The 13,391-nt window shown below is 36.1% G+C and overlaps 1 protein-coding gene across 9 annotated transcripts in view; it reads right to left on the reverse strand.

The window, feature by feature from the left end:
• Positions 1 to 13,391, reverse strand: part of PDE1A (phosphodiesterase 1A) — a 389,378-nt gene that overhangs the window by 61,504 nt on the left and 314,483 nt on the right. For all 9 annotated transcript variants that reach the window (XM_073019855.1, XM_073019854.1, XM_038001881.2 and 6 more), the window contains 3 exons: positions 4,506 to 4,631; positions 539 to 640; positions 302 to 422 (listed from right to left, as the gene is read on the reverse strand). In XM_073019855.1, the coding sequence (XP_072875956.1) occupies positions 302 to 422; positions 539 to 640; positions 4,506 to 4,631 (349 nt within the window). The remainder of the gene's footprint in view (positions 1 to 301; positions 423 to 538; positions 641 to 4,505; positions 4,632 to 13,391) is intronic.

The following is a 13,391-nucleotide window of genomic DNA, read 5'->3' on the forward strand; positions in this document are numbered from 1 at the left end:
AAAGCTATTTGCTGTCTCTGCTGTGGCACTTACGTCTTAACAGCAGATAACAATTCTTAGCTGTTTCTGTTTTTCTTTCCTGAGAGTAGCATCTGAGATCCAAAATTTGAATCTCTTTAAAACATGTATCGCACTACATAGACTTAATACATTTTTTCTGAAAGATTAATAAATTTTGTAATGTGTGGTGGCCAATTGATAATAGTAAGTCACAAGCCCTGGATTCCATACAGAAAAGGTGTACACTAATATGCACAGTCACTATTTCCAAAAACATTTGCACAGAATGTGAAAGAGGCACCTGCAGGAAAAACTCCTCCATTAGGGCCATGGTCCACCGATAGTGCAGCTTCCAGGATTTGGCTGGGTGGCTGATGTCTGCTGCATGGAGAATCAGGGACATGGTTTTGGCTCTGTCAATCCTGTCAAACCAAGGACATGTTTATATTATTCAAAACAAAGGAACCAATTACAGTCTTTCCTGAGGCCAAGCCCCTAGAATTTTAACATGACAAACAAACAAACAAACAAAACCTACCCTTCAGGCTGCTGCAAATTGCTTCTTATATTTTTAATTTGCTGGAAGTGACCTGACATGTCTGTAGATAAAACCATTTCAATCACTAGGTTCCGAAGGTCCCTGTAGAGTCACCAAAAGGAGAAAGGTTCATTCAGTCCTTTATTGGAACATTTCTATAAATAATCACCCACCATGTTTTATTGTTCTTAATGGATATGAACACAAAAGATGCTACCTTTTAAATGTGCAAGTCCACACACAAGTTTGACATTATTTTACCTTTTAACTGTCATGGATCTAAGAAGTTGCCAGCAGCATGAATGGCAATGATGTTCACACCTCCCTGAAGAGCTAGTGCTTTCCCTTCTCACTCCCACAACTCTTCTGCAGTCATAATTCCTAAATATGATTATTTTTAATCTGAAAGGAACTTTAGCCATTTTAAAGAAAAACTACTCCAAATACAATATTATATAGTATTTCAATGCTTTGGGGGGAAAAATGTAGTCCAGTGGGGCCTGAGACTATTCTAAATCCATATGGTCAACCAAACTAAAAGGTTTGATGTCTCAGAAAAGAGATAGGGATAAAAAGGGCATGAGTTTTCAAGACCCTCTCTGATCCTTCTTCATTTTGCATTTTTAAACAAAACTACTACTATTAATAAAACCAGCGCTATTCATTTAATATTTATTCAGCAAGGCACTGAACTGTAAGGATTAAGTGTCTTCACATAATACATATGGATATTAGAATACTTCAGAAACTAGTTGCTTTGTATGTACATAAAGACATTTAATCCTCCTAACAATCCCTGAGGGAGCATTAATATTTCCCAGTAGAGGAGACTGAATCACCCAGTCACACAGCTAGTACGTGGCTCAGATAAAATTCAACCCAAAAGTTCCCACTTCCAGAGCAGCCACGTGGACCACTCCACTGTGCCAAGCTCCCATCATAAGAACCCCAGAGAAACCAAGATGCTAAAGTGAGTAGTGATTGTCTAAGCTTTTGGGATCTGACCCTACATAACATAGACAGAGCCATTGGTATTACTATTTTAACCAAGACACTGTAAATACAATAACCATGTCACAAAGCCTCACACTTAGTAGAAAACAAGGCACCCCAGCAAAGGTTTGCATGTTCCACAATTCCTTGCTTGCTCTATACAGATAAGTTAAAAAAAATCACTTGTACTAGAAAATATATTTCATTTTCATTGTGTGGTGTGGCCAGTAGGATAAGCTGAACCAAAAATGTGCAGGAAACTTGAATTATGATCTTGCACAAAGATATTTTACTTAAAGATGATATAATCTATTCGATGATTTGTTTTTTAAAAAACTACATATTGATGGTTCTTGCTGAAAATCATGAGCACTCAACATTTCTATTGAATTTTTAGATGGAAGCCATGAGAATCAATACTCTGCTTACTGTTTATGATATTGGAGAGCTTGCTTACTTTTATTCAAGTAGTAAGGGAAAGGAAGCTATTAATAAAATTATTCTCAATTACATTGTTTTCTCTGAAAATATGACAAGACCCATATTTGAAAAGCAACTGAATAAAAACATTTATGTTAGCTAAGGCAAATGAGACTAGAGTTTAAGGAAATAAATAGAATCTAATAAATGTATTGTGCTTTGCATATAAATGACCAGTAAATGCCAGATGTTATCAATAATCAACTAATTGTATGTCACTAAATTAGGCAAAATAAGAAAACGTTACTTAATTTATAAAATTTTCTTGTTAAAACTTTTAAATTAATGCATTTATTTTTACTAAAAGTACTTTAAGAAATAAACAGATATGTAAACAGAAAACATGAGTCTTTAAGAAGATATCCATATTTTGATTCTTAGTAAAATGTTATTAAGGTATAGTATCAAATGTGTATTTTATAGATTTTCAGAAAGTGTTGAATCTATTAAATTCTAAAATGTATATAATATGTACACTATTTGTTAAAACAATTCTTTAAAAATATTCAATTAAAATGACTCTGAAGTTACCAAACAGAAACTTAGACAATTACAGCAGTAAACTATTAGAATAAAATAGTTAGAATGGTAAATAACAAAACATAATGGGAAATAAAATTGCACTGAAATAGCAACAAAGTCAACTTTGAGGAAAAAAGATTTATTTCTTCGAATAGCAACAAAAATTAATATTATAAAAATTATCTATGGGAATGGTAATCACTGATTAAGAAAATAAACTAATACCCTAGATGTAAATAATCTCTTAGGCTTTAGGAAATATCTCAGAACTTGTCTACTTGTTCCTACCTTTGACCATCTAATCGCTACATAGCCCAACAGTGGTCTCTTTAAAATTCTTTTACAGTTAGATCCTGGCATTTCTAGACTGTAAATCCTCTTGGGCTACTATTTCCTACAGAATACAGTTAACCCTTGAACAGCATAAGTTTGAACTGTGTGAGACCACTTATATATATATATTTTCCCCCTCCGTCACACCTGAGAAGCAAAACCAGTCCCTTCTCTTCCATTCTCCTCTTCAGCCCACTCAGCATAAAGACAGAGGATGAAGGCCTTTTTGATGACCTACTTCCACTTAATAAATAGCAAATATATTTTCTCCTCTTTATGATTTTCTTAATAACATTTTCTTCTCTCTAGTTATTTTATTTTAATAATACTGTATGTAATACACATAACATACAAATTATGTATTTATCAACTTTTATATTATTGGTAAGGCTTCCTATCCAGAGTGAGCTATTAGTAGTTAAGTTTTTGAAATGTCAAAAGGTATACATGGGTTTTTAGCTGAATGGGGGTACCCCTAACCCCTGTGTTGTTCAAGTGTCAACTGTAAAATGAAAGGACTGAACTGTGTCTCCAAGAGAAAGTTCCACCTTCCCTCTATCTGACAGCATTTTCTAGAGTTGCAAAAATGAGCCCATATTTCTAGAAATGGCCTTGAAGAACCAGGAAACTTTGAAAATTTGAAAAAGTACTCACAGGAGATTTAGGCTTATTTTAAACTCTGATTTTTATCTTTTACATTTTTTAATATTTTTATTGTCACTTTCCTTTTTGATATTTTTTTACCTTGATTTAAAAAACAAAAATGAAAGCAAAAGGCTTTGATATTCACATTCAAGTGGAAACCTTTTCTAGTCAATTAAATGACTTTTAATACGATTTTTGTTAAAGATAAATATAGGTCTTTTTCTTTTCTTATTATAAGTGAGTCCCATAGAATATTAGCGACATAGGCAAAGAAGATTCTATGATTAATGAAGTTCATATTCAGTTGATTGTCCTTTACTTTTATTTGTGAAGTCCAGCAACCCTATTGTCAATTGAAGGAGATGATAATGACCAAAGGATCAAGAAAAAGAGAAGAAAGGTTATACAGAGGGATAGGGGTACATCTCATATTTCCCTACATAGCAATAAGTATCAACATACCATGTAATTTTTTTTAAGCAAACAGATGCTTTGGAGAAACATGTAAGATTTCCTCTGCACTTGGGTCATTTTAGTATATTGGAATTTTTTCCCACATGTTTAATTTTTTGTTTTTAAAAAAGCCTTAACTCCACATCTTTTAAAAAATAATATATGAAAGAATGAATATAATGCCAAAATGTTGAATTTATGTAACACCCCTATAAAGATACCCCATACTGATAAACATTGAGCAGAGCTCCATTCCAGAGAGTGTATAATTATGTATGTAAAAGTATTTGTTGTGTTGCGTGTGGTCTTACTCAGACATACAGATGTTGAGTTGATCTGGAAATACTTCAGCTCCCTTTAACAGAGTCTGGCTCTGAACAAAGCCCCTAAGTACTAATCCTTCTCAGAGTCATCCAGTCAACAGTAATTACATTTATAATATGGGGAATGCATCAACTTTCATCTTTTTTCTTGACTTTAAATCACATAATTTATTCCTTTCCTGAAATTAAATTTCCCCTAGGTTTTCTCTGAAACTCACCTCCAGTCATCTTTGGATAAATTTACCAAGATATTCATTTCTTCTTCTTGCATAAGTCGATAAGCTGCACTCACATGGTGATTCTCAAGGACAGAGCGATCATTATACAAAATGGCAACATCTGACCTAAGAATTAAAAATAAAATGCCCAACAGAGGATTTCTTTAGACATCATGAATGTCTAATAAGACTTACTCAAGTATCAGGTCATCTGACCAGTAAACATCCTATAATTGAACAGTGAGAATTATGGAAGGACTGAGTTTCTTTTATTTTTTACTGTATGATATTTTAAAATTTTATATAAACTTTATTTATTAGAGAAGTTTTAGGCTCACAGCAAAATTGAAGATGGTACAAAATTTCCCATATACTTTCTTCTTCCACACATGCATAACCTCTCCCATTGTCAACATCCCCAACAAGAGTGGCATTTTGGTTACAATTGATGAACCTACACACACATATCATTATCATCCAATGTCCACAGTTTAGATTAGGGTTCATTCATGGTGGTATACATTCTATGAGTTTAGACAAGTGAATAATGACATGTATCTACTATTATAGTACCATACAGAGTAGTTTCTCTGGCCAAAAATCCCTCTGAGTTCCACCTCTTTGTCCCTTTCTCTCCCCTAACCCTGGCAACCACTGATTTTTTTCACTGCCTCCATAGCTTTGCCTTCTTCAAAATGTTATATAGATGGAATCATGTAGTTTGTTGCTGATATGGTTTGGCTCTGTGTCCCTACCCAAATCTTATGTTGAATTGTAATCTCCAGTGTTAGGGGAGGGAGGTGATTGGATCTTGGGGGCAGACTTCCCCCATTCTATTCTTGTGATAGTGAGTGAGTGAGTTCTCATGAGATGCGGTTGTTTAAAAGTGTGTAGTGCTTTCTTCTTTGCACTCTCCCCTGCCACCATGTGAAGATGTGCTTACTTCCTCTTCACCCTTCCATGATTGGGTGATTGTAAGTTTCCTGAGGACTCCCAGCCATGGCTCCTGGATGGCCTGTGGAACTGCAGAACCTCTTTTCTTTATATGTTACTGAGTCTCAGGTAGTTCTTTATAGCAGTGTGAGAATGGACTAATACAGAAAATTGGTACTGAGCATGGGGTATTGCTATAAAGATACCTAAAAGTGTGGAAGCAACTTTGGAACTGGGTAATGGGCAGAGGTTGGAACAGTTTGGAGGGCTCAGAAAAAGAGGAAGATATGGGAAAGTTTGGAACTTCACAGAGACTTGTTGAATGGTTGTGACCAAAATACTGATAGTGATATAGACAGTGAAGTCTAGGTTGAGGAGGTCTTAGACAGAGATAAGGAGGTCTTAGATAGAGATGAGGAACTTATTTGGAACTGGAGTAAAAGTCACTCCTGCTATGTTTAGCAAAAAGACTGATGGCATTATGCCCCTGCTGTAGAAATCTGTGGAATTTTGAACTTGAGAGAGATAATTTAGGGTATCTGGTGAAAGCAATGTCTAAGCAGCAAAGGTTCAAGATGTGGCTTGGCTGTTTCTAAAAGTCTATGCTCATTTGCATGAAGAAAGAAATGACCTGAAACTGGAACTTATATTTAAAAGAGAAGCAGAGCATAAAAGTTTAAAATATTTGCAGCCTCACCATATGGTAGAAAAGAAAAACCCATTTTCTGGGGAGGAATTCAAGGCTGCAAGACTTTGTACACATAAAGAGAAACATAATGTTAATAGCCCAGACAATGGGAAAAATGTCTCCAGGGCGTTTCAGAGACTTTCATAGCAGCCCCTCCCATCACAAGCCTGAAGGCCTAGGAGGGAAAAATGGATTCATGGGCCAGGCCTAGGGCCCCCACTGCTCTGTGCCTGCATCCTGGACATTGTGCCCTGCATCCCAGCTGCTCCAGCTCCAGTCGTGGCTGAAAGAGGACAAGGTACAGCTGTGGCCATTGCTTCAGAAGGTGAAAGCCCCAAGCCTTGGTGGCTTCTTCATGGTATTGGGCCTGTAGGTTTGCAGACAACAGTAATTGAGGCTTGGGAGCCTTTGCCTAGGCTTCAGAAGATGTATGGAAATGCCTGAATGTCCAGGAAGAAGTCTGCTGCAGGGGCAGAAGCCTCATGGAGAACCTCTAGTAGGGCAGTGTGGAGGGGAAATGTGGGCTTGGAGCCCCCATAGAAAGTCCCCACTGGGGCACCGCCTAGTGGAGCTGTGAGAAGAGGGTTACTGTATTAGTCCATTTTCACAATGCTATAAAGATAGCATCTGAGACTGGATAATTTATAAAGGAAAGAGGTTTAATTGACTCACAGTTCTGCATGGTTCAGAGGGCCTCAGGAAAGCTACAATCATGATGGAAGGCAAAGGGGAAGCAAGGCACATCCTAAATGGCAGCAGGAGAGAAAGTGCAGGGGGAAAACTGCCACTTTTAAACCATCAGATCTCATGAGAACTCCCTCACTATCATGAAAACAGCATGGGAGAAGCTGTCCCCATGAGCCAGTTACCTCCCAACAGGTCCCTCCCTCAACACATGGAGATTACAATCTGAGATGGGATTTGGTGGACACAGAGCCAAACCATATCAGCCACTGTCTTTCAGACTCCAGAATGGTAAATCCACCGAAAGCTTGCACTGTGCACCTGGAAAAGGCACGGGCACTTGACACCAGTCAGTGAAAGCAGCCATGGGGGCTGTACCCTGCAGAGCCACAGGGGTGAAGTGCTCAAGGCTGTAGGAGCACACCCTTGCATCAGCATACCCTGGATATGAGACATGGAGTCAAAAAGATTATTTGGGGGCTTTAAGATTAAATAGCTGCCCTCCTGGGATTCGGATTTGCATAGGGCCTATAGTCCCTTTGTTTGGGCCAATTTCTCCCTTTTGGAATGGGAGCATTACCCAATGCCTGTAACCCCATTGTATCTTGGAAGTAACTAACTCGTTTTTGATTTTACAGGCTTATAGGCAGAAGGGACTTGCCTTGTCTCACATGAGACTTTGGAGTTGGACTTTTGAGTTAATGCTGGAGTGAGTTAAGATTTTTGGGGACTGTTGGGAAGGCATGATTGGTTTTTTGAAATATAAGAAGGACATGCGATTCAGGAGGGGCCGGAAGTGGAATAATGTATTACTCCATTTTCACACTGCTGATAAAGACATACCTGAGACTGGGCAATTTACAAAAGAAAGAGGTTTATTGGACTTACAGTTCCACATGGCTGGGGTGAGGCCTCCCAATCACAGTGGAAGGTGAAAGGCAAGTCTCACGTGGTGGCAGCAAGAGATAGAATGATAACTAAATGAAACAGGTTTCCCTTATCAAACCATTAGATCTTGTGAGACTTATTAACTAACATGAGAACAGTATGGGGGAAACCGCCCCCATGATTCGATTATCTCTCAATGGGTCTCTCCCACAACACAGGGGAATTATGGGATTACAATTCAACATGAGATTTGGATGCGAGACACAGAGCCAAACCATATTATGAGCCAAAGGTTGATTACAACTCAACATGAGATTTGGGTGGGGGACACAGAGCCAAGCATATTATTTGATATGGTTTGGATCTGTGTCCCCTGCCCAAATCTCATATTGAATTGTAATCCCCAGTATTGGTAGAGGGATCTGGTAGGAGGTGATTGGATCATGGGGTGGGTATCCCCCTTGCTGTTCTCATTATAGTGAGTGAGTTCTCATGAGATCTGGTTGCTGAAAAGTGTGCAGCACTTCCCCCTTCACTCCCTCTCCTGCCACCACGTGAAAACATGCTTGCTTCCCGTTCACCCTTCTGCCATGATTGTAAGTTTACTGAGGCCTCCCAGCCTCCCCAGCCATGTCTTCTGCATGGCATGTGGGACTGTGAGTCAATTGAACCTCTTTTCTTTACAAGTTATCCATTCTCTGCTAGCTTTTTATAGCAGTGTGAGAACAAACTAATACAATTGCCTTCTCAAATTGGTTCCTTTCACTTAGTAATATGCATTAATGTTTCCTTCATGCCTTTTCACCGATTGATAGCTAATTTCCTTGCAGCACTAAAGTTTTCTTATCTGCATATACCACAGTTTATTTATCCAGTCCACCTACTGAAGGACATCTTGCTTGCTTCCAAGTTTTGGCAATTATGAATAAAGCTGCTATAATTATCTGTGCCATAAGTTTTTGTGTGAATGTATTTGCAATTTTTTTGAGCAAATACCAAGGAGTGCAATTCGTGGATCATATGGTAAGAGTAGTTTCAATTTTGTAATAAATTGGTAAACTGTCTTCAGAAGTGGCTATACCAGTTTTCATGCCTACCAGCAATGAATGAGAGTTCTTGCTGCTCCATTCTCACCAGCTTTTGGTGGTGTTAGTGTTCTGGATTTTGGCCATTCTAATAGACATGTATTGCCTGTTGATCTATTTGGCATCTCACTGTTTCAATTTGGATTTCTCTGATGAATGATATGGAATATATTTTCATATGCCTATTTGCCATTTGTATATCTTCCTAGCTAAAGTGTCTGGTAAAGTTTTTGGCTCATTTTTAAATTAGGTTGTTAGTTTTTCTTATTGTTGAGCTTTAAGCATTCTTTGTATATTTTGCATAACAGTGCGTTATCAGATGTTCTTTGCAAATATTTTCTTCCAGTTTGTGGCTTGTCTTTTTAGTCTCTTGATGGTGTGTTTGGTAGAGCATAAATTTTTAATTTTAATGAAATCCAACTTATCAATTTATTCTTTCATATATTGTGCCTTTGATATTATATTTTAAAAGTCGTCACCGAATCTAAGGTCATCTAGATTTTTCTCCTATGTAATCTTCTAGGAATTTTATAGATTTTTGTTTTAAATTTAGGTCTGTGATCCATTTTGAGTTTATTTTGTAAAGGGTATCAGGCCTGTGTCTTAGTGTGTTTTATGCTGATGTGACAGAACACCTGAGGCTGGGTAATTTATTTAAAAAAAAGAAACTTATTTTTCACAATTCTTAACTGGAAAGTTGAAGATCAACATGCCTTCGTCTTAGGAGGGCTTTCTTGCTGTATCACCAAATAGTGTAAAGCATCACATAGTAGAAAGGCAGAGAGTGCAAGAGAGCAAACCCTCTCTGGCAAGTCCCATTTTATAACGGCATTAATTTATTTACAAGGACAGAACACTCATGACCTCAATACCTTCCATTAGGCCCCACCTCCCAACCCTGTCACATTGGGGGTTATGTTTGCAACATATGAATTCTGGGGAACACAATCAAACCATAGCAGTCTGTGTCTAGATTCTTCTTCTCTTTTTGCTTTTGCATGTAGATGTCCATTCGTTTTAGCACCATTTATTGAAAAGATTATATTGATTTTATTCCTTTGTCAAAGATCAGTTGACTATATTTTTTGTAGGTTCATTACTGGGCTTTCTGTTCTGTTTTCATTGATCTATTTGTCTGTCCTTTTACCAATGCTACACTGTCTTGATTACTGTGGTTTTGTAGCAAGTCTTAAAGTTAGGTAATGTCAGTCCTCCAACTTTGTGCTTCTCCTTTAAAACTGTGCTAGCTATTATGAGTCTTTTGCCTCTTCATACAAACTTCAGAATCACTTTGTCAGAATCACAAAATAACTTGCTGGTATTTTCATTGGGATTGCATTAAATCTATAGATGAAGTTGGGAAGAACTGACATCCTGACAATTTTGAGTCTATCCATGAACATGAAATATCTGTCCCTGTATTATTTATTTCATCAAAGTTTTACAGTTTTTCTTATAAAGGTCTTGTATATGTTTTGTTCCATTTATACCTAAATATTTAATTTTGGGTGGTGCTAATGTAAATGGTATTTGTGTTTTCAATTTCAAATTACATTTGCTTATCGCTGGCATATAGGAAAGTCATTGAGTTTTGTGTATTAACCTTGTATTTTGCAACCCTGCTATAATCACTTATTAGTTTCAGGAGTTTTTTGGTCAATTCTTTCAGATTTTCTACATGGACGATCATATTATTTGCCAACAAAAATAATTTTATTTCTCTCTTCCCAAGACACATGCCTTTTTATTCCTTTTCTAGTTGTATTGCATTAGCTAGGACTTACAGTATGATACAAAAATTAGTTGTGAAAGAGGACATCTTGTCTTGTTCACAATCTTAGCGGGAAAGCTTCAAGTCTTTCACCATTAAGTATGATGTTAGTTGTAGGTTTTTAATAAATTCCTTTCTTCTAATTAATTACTTTTTAATTGACAATTAAAATTATATATATAATTATCATGTATGAGATGATGTCTTGAAACATGTATATCTATCTATCTATCTATCTATCTATCTATCTATCTATCTATCTATACACATTTATATATACACACACACATAGTGGAATGGCTAACTCAGGCTAATTAACATATGTACTACTTCACAACTTACCATTTTTTGAGGTGAGAACACTTAAATCTACTCTTAGCAATCTTTTAGAATACAACACATTGTTATCAACTCTAGTTGACACATTGTACAATAGATCTCTTGAATTTATTTCTCCCATCTAACTGAAATTATGTATCCTTTGGCCAACAACTTCCTATCTTTTATCTCCACCCGAGTCACTCATAACCACAATTCTACTCTAGTATAGATATTCTTTATCAAGTTAAGGAGGGTCCTCTCTATTCCTAGTTAGAGTTTATATCATAAATGTGGGTTGGAGTGTTTTGTAAAATGCTTTTTCTGCATTTATGGACAAGATCACATGATTTTTTTTTCTGTACCCTGTTGATGTGATAGATTATATTAATTGAATTACGAATGTTGAGCCAGACCTGCATACCTGGGATAAACCCTACTTAGTTTTGGTGCTTAGTTTTCTTTTAATTATCATTATTATAGTTTAAATGTGCTTATGCCTTTTCCTTCTGATTTGTAATCCAGACACCTGCAAAATACTCTAGCTATATCAAAGAGAATAAAATTACCTAACGTCTTATTCAATCAGTGAATGAACAAACCCCTTTGTACCCATTCAAGAGTGTTGATATCATCCCTGTTCCTTTAAACTAAAATTACTTTGGGTAGCAGGAAGGGGATGAAGAAAATCATTTGATCCATTTGTGATTCTAGTTTTTTATTCACTTATAATGTTGTGATTAAATTTTAATGTTATAGATCATTTTGCTTTAAAATTAAGATGGAAAAATCATTTTTAAAGAACACTTAAAATGTATGCTTCATCACTCATTTAAAAGGAACATTTTATTTTTTAAAATGATGAATACATCAAGGGAAGGCTTTTATTTCTCACCTGTCTGTATTTTAATATAATTTGATTATCAAATAAATTGGTATACTTCAAGTTGCATTGATGAATTTGGTGTTCTAACTCTAAGTCTGAAATATTTCAGGCATTCTCAGATCTGTATAATGGAACCTGGGCTTCTCCTTCCTCTATCTCCTAGGTTGCCAGATCATTATGCAAGTGTGGAATGGAAGCAAAATCACTATGTTCAATCTCTTAAAATGGTGAACTAATTCATATAAGTTGGCAAGTTGAAAGTTGGCAACAAATAGAGCAAAAAAGAAAGTCAAGTTAAAACTTGTAGCAAGTTTGCTACCACTTACCCAACACCAAGGCTTCTCTCACTCTCCTATCTCCTGGTAGATACTTAGACTTAAAACTCCTCACTCAGACTTACTGTTTCAGGCTTTTCAGTGGGTAAAGTCCTAGTTATAACCTAGCACTGGCCCTCCCACTGAATATTTATGATAGCGTAGACAAGGACAAAATAAAAAACGGAAGTTCCTACTAAAACACCACCACTACCACACATGGGTAGCTATGTGAGATCATGGATATATTAATTTGCTTCTGTATAATAATCATTTTACTATCTATCTGTATTTTATAATATCATGTTATATACCATAAATGTGCACAATAAAAATTATTTAAAAACAACAAAGAAAACAAAAACTAAAGAAATCTGACATTTTATACAAGCAGCCTGTTTAAAATCTGTGTCTGATAGTCTGCCAGATAAACCAAGCTTTATTATTCATCCAACATATGATAAATGACCTACCAGGCACTGTTACTTTCTTTTTTGTTTCTAGCACTATCATAAAGGTGAAATAACATATGTCTTTAATAGTACATATTTCTAAAATAGATTTCCATTTAACAATCTTAGTTAAGGCCTAAAAAGGACTTAATCAATAATCATACCTCAATATACAGAAATGTGAACTAGCAAAGCGTATGTATAATCCTCATTGAAGAGATAATCAACTAGATGTTTCCCAAGCAAAACACTGTGTGCATTTCTAGAAGTTTGCTGAGATCATGGGGAAAGCTGTGATTTTCCAGTAACATTTGCACTATATGGCACCAAATCTAGCCATAGCAGATTTGTCGGGGTTAATACATGATATGGCTCCAAGTATCACCATTTACTTGTTCAGAGACAAGCTAAAATGTGTTTTTGAACCAGATTTAATTGTAGCAAAGTGTGCATGATTTTGTCTCATAAAGCTAACAAGGATGCTGAGAATGCGGCATGGTCTAATGCTTGAGATGGTCTTTGACTGCTAAGAAAAGAACAGACTCTGAGCAACATCCAGTATCCATGGCAACATGTAGCCTGGCAATTTCTTTTCACAAAGAGGAAATTATTTCCATTTATTTACACTTTCAAGGATTTCATGCATTATAATATCTGCATTGAACTCAAATCTAGCCTTGCCCTATGTTCCAAATCGCATTTTAGCCATTTTGTATTCTGTAGTAAATTAGTTTCCAGATTGGAAAAAACACTCTCAAATCCAAGTGACAATGAATAATATAAAATAAAATATAATTACTGATATAAATGACATATGACCTTATTTCTTCTTGGATGAAGGCAATATTGAGAGCTAAAAATCATGTT

The sequence above is a fragment of the Chlorocebus sabaeus genome, chromosome 10 (assembly GCF_047675955.1).
Source record: "Chlorocebus sabaeus isolate Y175 chromosome 10, mChlSab1.0.hap1, whole genome shotgun sequence".
NCBI classification, from domain to species: Eukaryota; Metazoa; Chordata; class Mammalia; order Primates; family Cercopithecidae; genus Chlorocebus; species Chlorocebus sabaeus.